This window comes from Phodopus roborovskii, unplaced genomic scaffold, assembly GCF_943737965.1.
Source record: "Phodopus roborovskii unplaced genomic scaffold, PHOROB, whole genome shotgun sequence".
NCBI classification, from domain to species: Eukaryota; Metazoa; Chordata; class Mammalia; order Rodentia; family Cricetidae; genus Phodopus; species Phodopus roborovskii.
In genome coordinates, this window is record NW_026126434.1 from 24,833,220 (window position 1) to 24,847,714 (window position 14,495).

A 14,495-nucleotide genomic window follows, 5' to 3' on the forward strand; every position below is an offset into this window, starting at 1 on the left:
GGAGGAGAGCCAAGTCAGTGTCGAGAGCAGATGAAAGTGACAGCTCATGTCTACCACCAGCAATGGAAACTGAGAGACACTGGGTTCTGGAAGAGGCCCTGATATTAAGAGGAGACAGACCCGCAACACCACAGTCTTACAAGCTCCAGGAATCCTGGATAACAGAAGCAGTGACCGGGAACCTAGCAAACAGGGTTCAAATGTAAGAGGGGGGAGAAGGCAGTGTGGCGGACAGAGAGGAAGCAGTCTATATAGCTTAGTAGGCAGTTGTGTGGCCTGTCACCAGGCTGCCAGATGTCACCAGGCAGCAAGAAAGGGACTTAGAAGGTGGTGGTGTCAAGAGCAGGGGCAAATAGGACAGAAACAAAGGAAAAGCAAACAGGGACAGTTAAGTCAGGGAGGGTGACAGGGCAGAGTGGGGGACAGCCATGTCTAGTTTGCCTGTGTAGAGGACATGAGATGCTTCTAGACTGAGGAGTCCAGGAAATTAATTGTGTGGCGAGGTTAGCAGCAGCAGCTGGGGATTTGACTCTAAGAAGAGGGCCTGGGCAGTCAGAGCCAGGGCCTGTCAAATTGTATCATAAACGCTCTTAGGACTATCTAGCCCCTGTGGCTACATTATGTATTACTGCGATAAAATTAAGCCTTGAAAACACCCATGGCTGTATTTAACTGTTCTGCACACACATGTAAGACGGCAGTCTTGGGTCCTACTGACATGTCACTCTGGACACTGCAAACACATGAGCCATAAGGCATTCCTGACTTGGGAGAAAGTAGTGGCTGGTTTGGGATCCATTGAGCTGTCCCTTTGCCTAAACCTGCACCGACTAACAGACATGAACACTTGACAAACACTGGGGACAAACGGCGGTGCTTCTGCTAAAGTGGTGTGTCATCCCTGGAGCCTTCTCTTGTTTCATCTTGTGTGTAGTGTGCATGAGAGACACAAAGCTGGGACTTGATGGAGGGCCGGTGTTCATGCTGTTTCCATGGTGACTGGCTACCGAGTCCCTGTGCACTTGAGCAATCAGGGAAGCATGGGGGGCTGGGGTCCAGGAGTCCAGCCCATCAGGTTCCAATGGCAATGCTGTAGAAACCCAGGTGGGGATGGGCTTTGAAAAGGGACAGCACATAATGCTGAGGGCGGAGAAGGCTCATTGGCCTGGCCTGCCCTTCTGTTTAGAACATGGTGGTTTCCTCCTCAGCAGCCAGCGTTGTGCTGGCGAGGTCCACCTCTTCCCCCAGGCAGCCTCTCTCTCTTTAGCCTTGTGTTTGAGGCAAATGTCAAGAGCGAAATGTTTTTTATACCTCCTTCCTGATTTTTCTTTCTCTTCTGATTGTCTCTTTACTGTAGTGCCCAGGCTGCTGGCAGGACTCCATATTAGCCTTAAGCATGGTGTCTTGGGAGCAGTAGACTTCTGTAGGACAGAGTGTGCAGGTTGTGTGTGTGTGTGTGTGTGTGTGTGTGTGTGTGTGTGTGTGTGTGTGTGTTTATGGGGGGAGCACATCTACATTTGTGTGAAGTCTCTCTGGGACTTGGGTGAACTGGGAGAATGGTGGACCACTGCTCACAGGAAGGGTTGTAATGCTTCTGAGATCTATCCAGGCATGGCAACCCAGTGACACCCCCCCCCCCCAAACATGTCCCAGACACGCCCCAGGGGCCAAGAGGAGCCCTGACAGGCATGGCCAGACCAGTGAATACAAATGCCATCCAATACACCTGTATCATCTCCAGATCCAACAAAAAGAAGGAGCGAACACTGAGGACTAGCCGCGCCTGACCTTGGCGGCCAGCTAAGCTGAAGCCTGGCTTTGTTGACAACAGTGACCTTCCCCATGCCTGGCAGAACAAACAAACCAGTCTCTCACAGGAATAAGCCCCACTGGGGAATGGACCAGAGATGAGGTTCCTGGGACTTGGGGCTAGTAGTTCTACCCTGATGAACTCTGCTATAGCCCTGACCTGGGGGACCACATCTGTGAAAGCACTGCCCCAGAACAGGAGACCTGAGTCCTTGCCTGTGACTATAGCTGCCTTGGACCAGCATCAGTGCAGTTCACTGACGATGCCACCCAGATGGGAGCCTTAACTCCCAAAAGGTGTCTCTGCCCTCCATAGGCTCAGGTTGTATTTGGTGTGGGCAGGGTCCAAAGGACATGGCTCCTGGGATCTCCAGGCTTGGTGTTTTACCAGATCCTAGCTGTCTGTGCCTCGAGGGGGACCAGTTTGGATCTGGAATGCCCCAGAGGGCCATGCGCTAAATGCTTGGTCACCAACCTCTGGTGCTGTTGAGAGGTGGTGGGACATTCTGGACACAGTGCCTAGTAGGAGTGAGTTAGGTCACTGGGTATATGCCCAGCCCTCCTCTCTCTGTCATGAGGGGAATAGCATGGTGTACCCATCATGATGATTTCCTTCCCATAGGCATAAAACAACAGGCCAACTGGTCATGGAATAAAATCTTTCAAGCTGTAAGTCAAAACGATTCTTCCCTTTAGTATAGTTGGTCCTCTGTGGTATTTTGTTACAGTCTCATAAAACTGACTAACACAGGGATAAAACATTTACATTGCCACCTCTTATCACTCCAGAGTGTGCTAAGGAATCTCTTCAGAGACCTCAGCAAGGTGGGTGACAGGATCGTGTATACTTCTGGATTGCTCATTTCTCCCCTAACTTAAACTGAAGTAAGATCCTGTCTTTCCTGGAGGGACAGTAAGGAAAAGTGAGAGCCTAAAGTTTGCCAACCCCTGGGTCAAAAGGGAGCCTGGTGGCTCCCACTAAAGGAACAGATCCAGTCACCCACAGCTGTCTTCTCTGAAGCCATACGCTACAGCCTCCACAGCAGACTCCCCTGAGCATCTAGGAGCAGCCAGTCCTGACACTGACATCAGAGCCTGGGGCACCCCTTAGTTAGGAACAGTAGCTTCCCCCCTTCACCCCATGCAACTCTTGGGAAGGGGAAGGGCGTTCTCTACGTACCTACAGATCCAGTGCCGTCAATGATGGCGGTCACGGTGGACAGGGCGTGAGAGTTCCCTTTCAGACTTTTGTGAGTCCCCTGGCGGAGTGGAGAAGGTTGTGAACCACAGGCAGATGAGGAGTGGGAAATAAATCTGCCCCTGACACATATGACCATGACACAGAACACTCTTCTTACAATTCTACACCCTATACCACCCCGAGCAAAGCTCTGAGCACCTCTAAGAGACAGAAATCCTTCAAAAATACTTCCCTGGGCATATTTACTTATTTGTAACTCTCTCATTTAGTCTAAAAAATCCGGTTAGACTCCCTCCTCTGCTTGTTCCCCTTGCGTGCTGACCATTTTGCTCTGTCTGGTGTGGATCCTTCCAGGACATCCCACGGGCACTTAGCTAAGTCTGCACACTCATGCCTGCCCAAGGGATAAGCTTGCTATGGGCAGATTCAGAAACACACCTAACACCAGGGTCAGACAGGGCCAACCTGCTGCCTTGGATAGATGACCTGGGGTGGGGAGGCTTGGTCAAAGCTCTGTTCCTGGGCCTCTTAGCTGGGTACTCTCTGTTGACCACTCAGGGATAGGATTTACACTTCACGGGGGAGGAAGAGCCCTGAGAGAGTGTGGCAAGGGGCAGCCGCTAGAAAACTCTCAAGATACAGGCTATCTAGACACAACTGAGAAGGAAACTCTGAGTAGGGGCGGCAGCATGTGACTCACCAGGTCTGCAGAGACGGCGGTGGTGATCAGTGCATAGGGCCCACTGACTAGGGCCCCACTGAGGAGCAGCATGGCTGTGGGAAACAGAGAGGGCTCAGAACAGAGCCTGTCTGGGCCAGCAGTGCACTGGTGAGGGCAGGCATTTCCAGGGTGGGGAGGAACCCATCCCCCAGGGGCAATGTCCAGGGTGCAGTACAAATGACACTGTGCCCAGGGTGCAACGCCATGCTTACCCGGAGCTTCAGAGCCCCCCTCCCCATTTTGGAGAATCTAAAACTCAAGTTCCCTGGCCCCCATGGACGGTAGCTGATGACAGTACTGGGAGGGAATGAGAGCTTGAGTAGACCAAGGCCAGGCCAGCGCTGGCTCTATGCCACAGCCTTTTCAGTCATGGAAGGGACAGCCTCTCTTCACCACAGGCAGGGATGCTGAACCATGTGGCCCCTCCCTTCAACTGCATGAGCTCATTTTCCTGAAGAGACTCTGGGTCCACATTCACTGGCAGAGTTCTTTCTAGGTCACTTGTGATAAGACCTTCCTCTACTCCTTCCAGTCTCCACAGCTAGCTTTACTTTAGACAGCAAATTCCAGGGCTGTGGCTAATGCCCCATCCCCAACTCCTCTGAGAAGCTCCCCCTTCTTGGAACCTAGAGCTGAGCACTGTTGGCCAGGTAGCCATACTTATCCAACGAACTGTCACACCTGCACTGTTCAGGTCCATGCCTGGCCTCTCCCAGAGGAACATGGGGCCACACTGCTCAGTCACTTCAGCTTAATGCCTCTAGACTGGGTTTTACTGCTCATGTCATGATGTTGTGTGGACAGACACGTGTGTGGGAGAACACATGTTACTCACCTATGGTGGCTTCCAGTCCCATCTTGCTAACGGAGGAGAAGACATAGAGCTGCAGGAATTAAGAATGCGGAGATGGCTCAGCACAGGCAGCTGCAAGCTGCCAGGAGCCTGTGGTTTAGAAAGGGAGCCAACAGGGACCTGGCTGCTGAGCTTGTAGCTCTGGGCCTCGAGGAACTCACAGGGCTTGTGGGACACCGAACAGTTCCCAGCTCCTCATCCAAGGCCTGAAACTGTCTGTCTGAGTGAATACTGTATCCTGGGGTATAGTCCCCACAGCAATGGGCCCAGACTGCTCATAATGTCCTAAGGATTGCCTTATAGAGCCTGAGGCCTGAGAGGACTCAGCCATGTTCCAGGGACAGTGACAGCTTTGGGGAGAAAGGCAGTAGAAAAATATAATATGGCAACAGAATGGTCTCATGTCACAAACAGCAATGGCAGGCCAGCACCACACCAGCTGTGACATCCACACCATGGGGCGATGTGACTCCCAAGCAGATGAGGAAGCTGAGGTAGGGAAGTCACCTGCCCAGGGTCATGAGCTTCTCAATGCTTGAAAATGATCAGTGGGGCTCACTGAACCTAGAAGGGGAGGATGGCACACAGACCCTAAGGGATAGGCAAGGGTGTGACCATGAAGGGAGACAGAGATGGGAGTGAGGGACACCCCACAGAGAGAAGCAACCCATGAGAAACCCAGGGTGAGGGAAGAGCATGGTGTGTGCAGCCCAGGGGTCGAGGCAGATGGGCCTGAAGGAAGCCCTGTGCTTCTGGCCAGGGACAAGCTGGGCTTCTAGGGGTGTGGCGCTCGGGCCTGGCACAGTGGTGGCTGGTGGAAAAGATTAAAGCACTGCCCGTGGCAGTGGACAGAGCCAGGGCTCACCGTGGGTGCCGCCAGCAACAGCATCAGACCACAGGTGGAAGCTCGTTTCTCCAGGCGGTCAGAGATCACGCCTGCTAGGATCCCACCTGTAATAGAGATGGCGGGGCCTCAGGAGCTGAAGCCTGGCACATGCTCCCTAGAGGAGACTAAGTCACAGGGGCAAGAACAGCAACCTTCTCTGAGCCTGTTCCGAGGGGGCAGCAGAGAGTGGCCGCTTGGGGTCTGCCTAACAGGACTCATCTTGTTCGGACCATGGGAGTCACAGGGTGTTTAGATCAGGCTTTAGGGCAACCCCAAAGTACCTGGTATGTATTAATGCCACCACCTTCTGGGGTGTATGTATGTCATTCCTGAGGGCAGCTGGCTTAAGGTCACTGTGTCTCACAGTGCCCTCCCAACAGTAAAACTAACTCGGACAGGGATTGAGAGGTTTGTTTTGTTTTGTTTGTGATACGGTCTCACTGTGTAGGCCAAGCAAGCCTCAGACTTGCCATACTGCTGCCTCAGCTTCAGAGTGCTAAGTCACAGGACAGTGTCACTCACCCAGCTTTCTGGTTAGGTTCTTGGCAAAGTGGAGCAAATGGTCTGGAACTCACCAAAGATCCCGCCCACGTCAAACAGTGTGGACAGCTCGCCAGCTTGCTTGGCATCCAGGTGGTCTGTTGAATGAGCAGCATGTGAGCTAACCAGGACACAGTCTCGGTGATTACCCCAGAGGGACCCACTCAGGACTCTGCTCTGTGAAGGGCTGACGAATCTCACCCCGGCCTGATCATCCCTGTGCCCTTCACTTGGCCACCACAGGGGCATCACCTCAGGAAAGCAGATGAGTCCCGGAAGCTACCTGGTATGCAGATGGTTCAAGGTCATAGGCAGGGCTCCCCCAAAGCAAGAACTCTCAGCCAGTCACACGCTGAAAGTCACCATATGGTACTATGTGCTACCTGACCCCAGGGGACACTAGCACCTTCCTGTGCCTCAGTGGCAGGATACCTTTCATGTCCCTTTGCTGACCAGTATGAGGAGACAGCTGGGAAGTGCTTGGCTGGTCAGACCCATCTCCCTTACCCTGAATGCCCACCTACAGGGAACTGGGCTTGGCTCAAACCAAGACTCAGACTGGGCATCCATGAAATTCAACACTCCAGTCCAGACTGTTCCCTGGTAAAAGGGAGCATGGCCTCCTGCTGAGACTTCCTGTTAGACTGTACTCTGAACTTGAGATGAGGTAGGAGTCCTTAGGCAGGGCCCTGAGGGAGCTCCTTGAAGCCTGTTCACCCACCCTTTCTTTCTGCAGCTTGTCCTTGTTAGCTGCCTCCCCAGCTTTCCTGGCTGAGGCGACACTCTCCAGCTTTGGGCTCTGGTCAACCTTGATATGGCCTTATGACACCCATTGAAATCTGACTCTCCCATTCTTAAAGCCCCCCCCCCTTCCTGTGCTGTCACCAGAGCCCAAGGCCAAGGCTGTATTTATAAAACTCTGCTGCTTTTCCTCTCTCCCCTGCCTCGACATGCCCAGTGACCCCCCACCCCATCAGTACAGAACCGGCGACAGCCCTGACTTGGCTACCAGGAACTGCTAACCCCCTTGTCATGCTACACACAAAGAGTGCACAACTATATAATATGGTTTTCCTGGAACGCCCTATCAGGATCCACAGCTTCAGAATTCTTGGACTCTGACAACTTAGGCTGTCAGCCCTCCTATAAATCAGAACACACCCCCAGAAACAGTTTCTAGGTCAGGTTTCTAAGGATGTCTTATCTCAATCCCCAGTGGCCATGCTCTTGCTTGCTGGCTGCTCCAAAGCCTAACATGGCCCAGATTTAAAAGCAGGTGGTCTCTGAGAACTGCAGAGGGGTCAGAGAGTACCCAGCGAGCCCAGTGAAGATTATCACCAGAGCCACAAAGTGTGTGCACCTCTCCATCCTCTCCCAGTGGCTGAGTCACGCCATCCCTCTCCACTCACCACGTATGGTCCCTGTTACAAGGCTCTGGCCCAGCAGGTGTAAAGGAGTTCTGGGCAGTCAGTGCTCAGAACTGAACCTCACTTCCAGCAAGCACTTACCTATGTTGGTGATGTACAGCGGGAGCCAGAACAGGAATGTGTAGCTGACCAGTTTGGCAAACAGCAAGCACAGAGAGAACTCAATCACGCCCTAGAGAAGGGAGGGCGATCGTCAACTTCAAGTGAGACCGAGTACAAAGGGCTATTGTCCTGTAGACACGCTGTATTTCTATAAGGTTCAGCCTGGCTCAGGGTAGGACATGATGGGGAGGCAAGCCCCAGGAGATTCAGAGCACACACTTGCCTAGCCACCTGGAAGGCATAAATGTGATATCCACATCCAACAAGAGCCAATGAGAATATATTGATGAGACAGCCATGCCAAATGATGGCCAGTGATTTCCTCCTGGGGAGAGGAGGGATGTTCATTAAGGCTCTGGAGCTGGGCTGGAGCGATGGCTCAGTGTGTTAAAAGTACTTGCTGTCCAAGCATACCCCGAGTTCAAATCCCCAGTACTGACATAAAAAGCCAGGCATAGCTGTGTGTGTGTCTATAACTCCAATACTGGACGGTGGAGACAGGCAGATCCCAGAAACTCACTGGTTAGCCATCTAGCCAAATCGGCAAGTTTCTAGTTCAGGGAGAGACCCTGCTTCAAAGTAATAAGGTGGGGAGGGATAGGTGAAGACATCTGACATCTTCCTCTGGCCTCTGCATGTGTTTACATGGGTGTGTGCACCTGTATACTCATGCATAAGTATCACACACATACATGCATGCCCACACACTCACGCTGAACTCCATCACCAACACCATTGGTATTTTCCAGTTGTTCTAGTGGCATGAGGCTGAGAACGTGGGGTCCACCAGTAGCCTATTCCATGCCTGGCATGCTCTGCACGGGGATGAACTCATCTCACTTCACCCTCAGACCAACAGATAGCATTGCACCAGGGGAGGAGCCCAGTGATGGGCAAACAGGAACTCAGTGTGGATGCTCAGGCCAACCAGCTGGGCAGGGGGAGTGTGAAAGCCAGGCCAGGCCCCCGAAGCCTGTCCTGTCCACACTGTCTGCTGCCCAGCTGATGTCAGCAGGGGTATTTGGGGCAGCAATCTACAACAGTAAGGTACCACAGAAGGGCTGCTAGCCAGTAGCAAGAACACAGTCTTAGAAATGAGGTTCAAAAAAAAAAAAAAAAAAAAAAAAAAAAAAAAAAGAAAAAAGAAAAAGAAAGAAATGAGGTTCATTTAAAGCTGGCATGTTCCGCTGGCTGGCTATGAGGCCCGTTCAGGAAGCCAGTGCCCAGGCCTGTGCCTGAGCTGTGGAGACTGGCCAGGGCTCACAACTATCAGCTGTGAGATTGCTAACTCAGGGCATTGTGGGAGCTAGCTGACACCAAGGGCCAGAGCATAATCAAGTCCAGCTGTGTAGGACCCTAGTGCATTGCTGGGTAGTCTGTAACCTCTACCCCCTCAAGTCTTGCCCTTCCTGTGGTCACATGTCACACTGGGCACTCAGACCCTCACTGTGCTGGGAAACAGCAGGTTCAGTAGAGCCACAGAACACATGGTGAGCACAGAGTGCTAATCCCCTGGAGCCATAAGGCAAGGGACTGAGAGGGTAGAGACTCAAGAGGGACAGAGGGAACATGGGTGTAGGACCTGAGCAGCCACATTTTTGGGTTTTTTTTTTTTTTTTGTTTTTTTTTGGTTTTTTGAGACAGGGTTTCTCTGTGTAGCTTTGGAGACTGTCTATAGACCAGGCTTGTCTCAAATTCACAGAGATCCAACTGCCTCTGCCTTCCGAGTGCTGGGATTACAGGTGTGCACCACCAATGCCCTGCCAACTTTCCACTTTCCAAGAAGAATGTTTGTCAAATTTAATCTGTTTAAGGAATATCTGAGTGGAAAAAATAATTTTCAAAATGATAGAAAGAGAACAAAACAAAGAGCTCACATACACAGCCACATTCACCCCAGAGTGACCAGCCACACTGCACACACAGAACGGGAGGGGCGGACTCAGGAACTACAAAGCCTCCCACCTCTCCTTCAGACTCCTCTCTCTCCCACAGCCCACTCTCGCCCTGGCGTGCTGACTCACTGGGATCCTCAGGGCTCCTGTGAAGCTGATGGCTACCATGCTGCCACTGCTGTCACCAGGGAGGACAACGATGTGGCTCGGGTGGAGGGAGCTCTTCCCGTCTGACAGCAGTAAACACTGCAGTTCTGGGTCCTGGAGACAAAGCAGAAGGGACAGATGTCACTGGGGTATGTAGCTAAAGTGAGGCCACAATTCTACGCCATCTGGTTCCCTGCTGAGTGCCTTAGGAACACATACGGGTGACAATGTCAACCCCATGGTCACATCAGCCATCAGTATCCACCTGGCTCATGAAATGCCATTAACTCATAAAACTTTGGTTCAGAGATAGTGAAAAACAGCCGAATGGTGGTGGCGCACACCTTTAATCCCAGCACCCAGGAGGCAGAAGCAGGGGGATCTCTGAGTTTGAGGCCAGCCTGGTCTACGGAGATAGTTCCAGGACAGACAGCGCAACACAGAGAAAACCTGTCTTGAATACAAACAAACAAACCAAAAAGTGTAAAACAGAAAAATGAAACCCAGGCATGGAGAAAGATCAGTGGGTTAAAATATATCCATTTGGATAATGTATCTTGCACCCAACATCTGGAAGATTCTGGTAACAGGAAAAGATTTTTAGCATCTCTCAAAATAATCAGATTATATTTTCATTATGATCTAACCAGATGTGTCCAGCCTGCTGCACAGGGTTGACATGTGGCCAAAGATAATTCAGAAATGCACCCAACACAAAATTATAAACATACTTAAGACAGTAAGAGATTTTTAAGTGTGTGTACGTGTGTGGTTTTCTTGTTTGTTTGTTTACACAGTTCTCTGGCATGAACCTTGCAGATGACGACATGGTTGAACATGCCTGAAGGGATGATTTCTGCATTCATTCACATCTACAGGATACTTTTCTGGAAAGAGAAGCTAAACTCTAAACCAGCAATGTGGTCACTGCGCTGTAGAATGAGGATAATGTCATGGACTTGCTAGGGAGAAATTTGTTACAGGACATTCTTGTGGACAAACCCTGGCAGAAACGATGTTCTGAGATTTGTGCCTTCTAGTACTGGGAACATTCCTACAGGACAGAATTTGTGCTCACTGGAGCAAAGCAAAGAGATCCCAGCTCTGCATGGGGTTGTAAGTCAGACATAAAAAGGCTTTTCCTGAATGAACTATGAATCCCCAGGAGCTTACAAAGCAGTGTTTCTTCAGATGTGCCATGGGATCCAATAGCCACTGATGCATTGTATTTGTCTTACTGTAACCCATGTAGGGTGAATTCAAACTACAGTAGTTTTTTTTTTTTTTTTTTTAAGATGATGGGGCTGGAGGGATGGTTCAGCAGTTAAGAGCACTTGATGTTTTAACAAAGGACCCAGGCTCAATTTCCAGTATTCAAATGCCCATGACTCTAGTGCTAGGGATCCAATGCCCTCTTCTGGCCTCTGTGGGGATTGCACAGACATTTCACATACAGACAAGCAGTCACTCAGGCACACATATTAAATAAAAGATGAAAGGCAGGTGGCAGGTTTGACATGTGGATACTCAGCATTGTGCGTGAGCTCAAGATGGACACATCAGCCAGGCCAGGCTCACTGACCAGGAGGACATTTCCATGCTGAACCTGTGTGCAATAGTTAAGAGGGAAAATGAGAAGCTCAGGTATGAAGGAGGGATGTAGTCCACTCCTCACAGGTACAGGGAACAAAGGGCTGCCACTCACACTGGGAACTGGCCTTCCTCTCATGACTCTAGTCAGGTGTCCAGCTTGGGAGACTGTCCACCAGTTCTCTATTGTACTTAACACTGGCTCATCTGAGAGCCTGAGAACCCCTGTTCCTGGGTTGGCTGAGCTGCAGAAATCTCCCAATAGCTCCAGGCTTCCCTGGGGACCAACCTGAGGTTGGCAGGATTTCACGGCTCCTTTGAAAGGGAAAGAGACTTGGCCAGGGGTAAGATGGAGCAAGCCACAAGTGCAGAGAGTCCACCTGGCCAGGAGAGGAGCTGTCTGTGACCAGGAGCTCAGTAAGAACAGTTCAGCCACAGAAAGCCCACCTGCTCTCCTACAGAGTGAAGTGCCCTAAGGCGCCACCTGCTGGGCTGCAGGCACAAGTCTACCTACACCCATGCCTCTAGGGAAGGCTCATCCCCTTTGCAGGTTAGAAGGCAAAGGGACTGCTATTCCTTTCAGAGTGAACAGGGAGCCCCTGACTAACAAGAGACAAATCCTGGGGGGCAGGGGGTGGGCCTCCTGTCTCAAACACTTGATGAGCAGGTTCCATGTGCACTCTAGCCTGAGGGCTGTGCAATGAATGAGGATTCTTCAGCTGCTGCCCAAGAGCTAAGGTTGTCCCTGCTATTGACAAAAGAATTCTCAAAGGCATGCGCACACGCATACACACACACACACACAGGTGCCAAGGCTACTGCTGTCACCGAAATGCCTCATTTGGATATGCCTGTAGTCACACTGTGGGGATCCTGTCCCTGGTGAGGTCTATGCTTCCCATCTATCAAGAGAGGCACAGGTCAATGAGCTCACCATTGTGAGGCTCTGCGGGGTCTCAATAGTGTGAGGATGAGGAGGAAGACAAGTGGCCATGGGTATGGGAATAATGTGGGCAATCGTCACCAGCCCACAAAGACCAAAGGAAGCTCCCCATGCAGCCACATGTGGCCTCTGCATTAAGCCTGGTGCCTGGCATGAGCAGCAGTGAGCTGCACCTGGGGTCAGTCTGGAACACTCTGGAAAGGGAATAACTAGGGGCTCCTGCCAAGCTCAGGGACACTCCATTACATGTCCTAACCCATGGCAAGTGCAGAGGCAGGGGCTCCCTCAAAATACCATGTGAGCAGGGTCAGTCCCCACTGTGGTTGGCTTGAATAAGGCTGCCCCACTGCTACGTAGCTGGCTTCTTGGGGAAGTGAATAGACTTGTAGAGAGGCAACACACTGAAGCCAGAGGGAGTCTTTTCAGGGTAGTCATCACAAAGAAGAAAGTGTCAGCCTTCACAGTCACCACAGAGGAGTGTCACAGAGGTGTGAACATTAATCAAGAGGTGATATTGAAAAACAAAACTCAGGTGAGCCAAAATTCTTGCAGTCCAACCTCTTGACATTGAGACACAATGCTGTCATCTACAAAGTCCACATTCAAAACCTGTGCATCAGGCTGCATTAATAGCTATGCTGCAATGGGCATATGTGGTCTCTGGGCTCTGGACAATAAAGAAAGTGACAGCATGCTTAGTGCATTGACCCTTCAAGCAATCTTACTTCAAAATGAAAGAAAATGGCTATAACGTCATTAACTAGGCTAAGACAGAGTCTAAAATGTTGCAGAAGGCTCAGCTCGGGAAGTCAGTGAACTGTCTGAGGAACTGAATCCAGAAGAACTATGTGAGAAAACAGCAAGGAAAAGGGCCAGGCATGGGCAGAAGTCTTCTGGACATTATCCAGGGTATGGATCAGGAACTTAGTACCTTTATGCCTTAGTTTCTTCATCCAGAAAGAGGGCAGAAAGATAAGAGATGATTTTTTTTATGACACCAGTCACCTTTTCTCGGGCCTGTGACAAGAACTCTTTATACCTTATACCTCTGTGTGCTCAGAATTGCAACACCCACCCACCATACAGCTGTATGCAGTGACACCTGCTGGGGCCAGACGGAACAGCACCGGCCTTCCCTGCCTCTCCACCCAGGGTACCATGTGACCGAGGTCTCTGCTCACTTCCCATCTGCACCTGCTTCCTCAGCCCTAATGACCCTGACTGAGCAGTGGGTTTCTCGAGCTAGCAAACAACTATTGGATGGATGAATGGCTTTCGGACAGTTTGAAGACATGTAAGTAGCTGACTGTCCAGAGAAAGTCAACGAAGGTAGCTCAATTGCCCTTTAGGAATACAAGTAGACTCAATGGTTTAAAGAACCTGGGTGTCTGAGATGTGACTGAGGCAAGGGACAGCCAGTTGGTCCACAGGGCTTGGAGACTAGTTCTGAATCTCTGCAGATGTCCCAGCAGGTGGAAGCCATGTGTCACTCACCAGAGGTCCATTCTTTTCGGTATGTGTGGTTTGCTTCTGCAATCTAAATCTGTTTATGCCATTCTCTGAGATTTTGGAGTGCTGGAAGAAAAAACATCTCATTAGAGTGTTCCTTAAGAACATTTATGCTGGGGCTGGAGAGGTGGCTCAGGGGTTATGGACCTGTCTGCTCTCCCAGCACCCACATGGTGGCTCACAACTATCTTAACTCCAGTTCCAGGGAAGCTGATGTTCTCTTCTGCCTCCATAGGTAATGCGTGCATATGGTGCATATACCTACATGAAGGCAAATGCTTACACACTAAAAACCAGCACATTTTTTTTTTAAAGGAACACTTCTGTCACCATAGAAAAATTACGAGGAAAAAAAAAATTGTGGCAAATGACCAGAAACGTTGCTGTCTCATGACTTCTGGGGAAAATTCCAAACACCCACACCACATCACTTAAAGCTCGCAGTGCAGTGGTCTGTGAGTCAGAGCCTTGTATCCAACATTGACTTCAATCCCAGAATGTTCCTCACCTTTAAGACAGGAGTCTGTCACTCTGTGCCCTCCCCAGCCCCACATGCACTGATCCATTAGTCATCACTATGGATGTGTCCCCACAGATGTGTCCCCTTCTGGATGCTTTGTGTAGGAAGGGCTGCCTCACTAAAGCTTGTCTCACTAACGACTTGGCAATGACTTCCTTGTGTCCCTCCCCAGACACAACTTGTGAATACTTTCTCCCATTCTGCGGGACTGCCTCACTTCAGATGGTACTATCTGAAACACAAAAATCTCGAATTCTAATGAAGCCTAATTGACATTCCCCCCCCCCCTTTAGCTCTGCTGTGCCATGGCTGAGCACCCCTGTGACTTCATGTGTTGAAGTTGAGCCCCACT

The 14,495-nt window shown here is 50.7% G+C and overlaps 1 protein-coding gene across 2 annotated transcripts in view; it reads right to left on the reverse strand.

Moving 5' to 3' along the window:
- Positions 1–14,495, reverse strand: part of Slc37a1 (solute carrier family 37 member 1) — a 57,363-nt gene that overhangs the window by 6,355 nt on the left and 36,513 nt on the right. For both annotated transcript variants that reach the window (XM_051187045.1, XM_051187044.1), the window contains exons 10-17: positions 13,609–13,689; positions 9,564–9,695; positions 7,519–7,609; positions 6,046–6,108; positions 5,450–5,535; positions 4,567–4,615; positions 3,711–3,784; positions 2,990–3,068 (exon numbers count right to left, since the gene is read on the reverse strand). In XM_051187045.1, the coding sequence (XP_051043002.1) occupies positions 2,990–3,068; positions 3,711–3,784; positions 4,567–4,615; positions 5,450–5,535; positions 6,046–6,108; positions 7,519–7,609; positions 9,564–9,695; positions 13,609–13,689 (655 nt within the window). The remainder of the gene's footprint in view (positions 1–2,989; positions 3,069–3,710; positions 3,785–4,566; positions 4,616–5,449; positions 5,536–6,045; positions 6,109–7,518; positions 7,610–9,563; positions 9,696–13,608; positions 13,690–14,495) is intronic.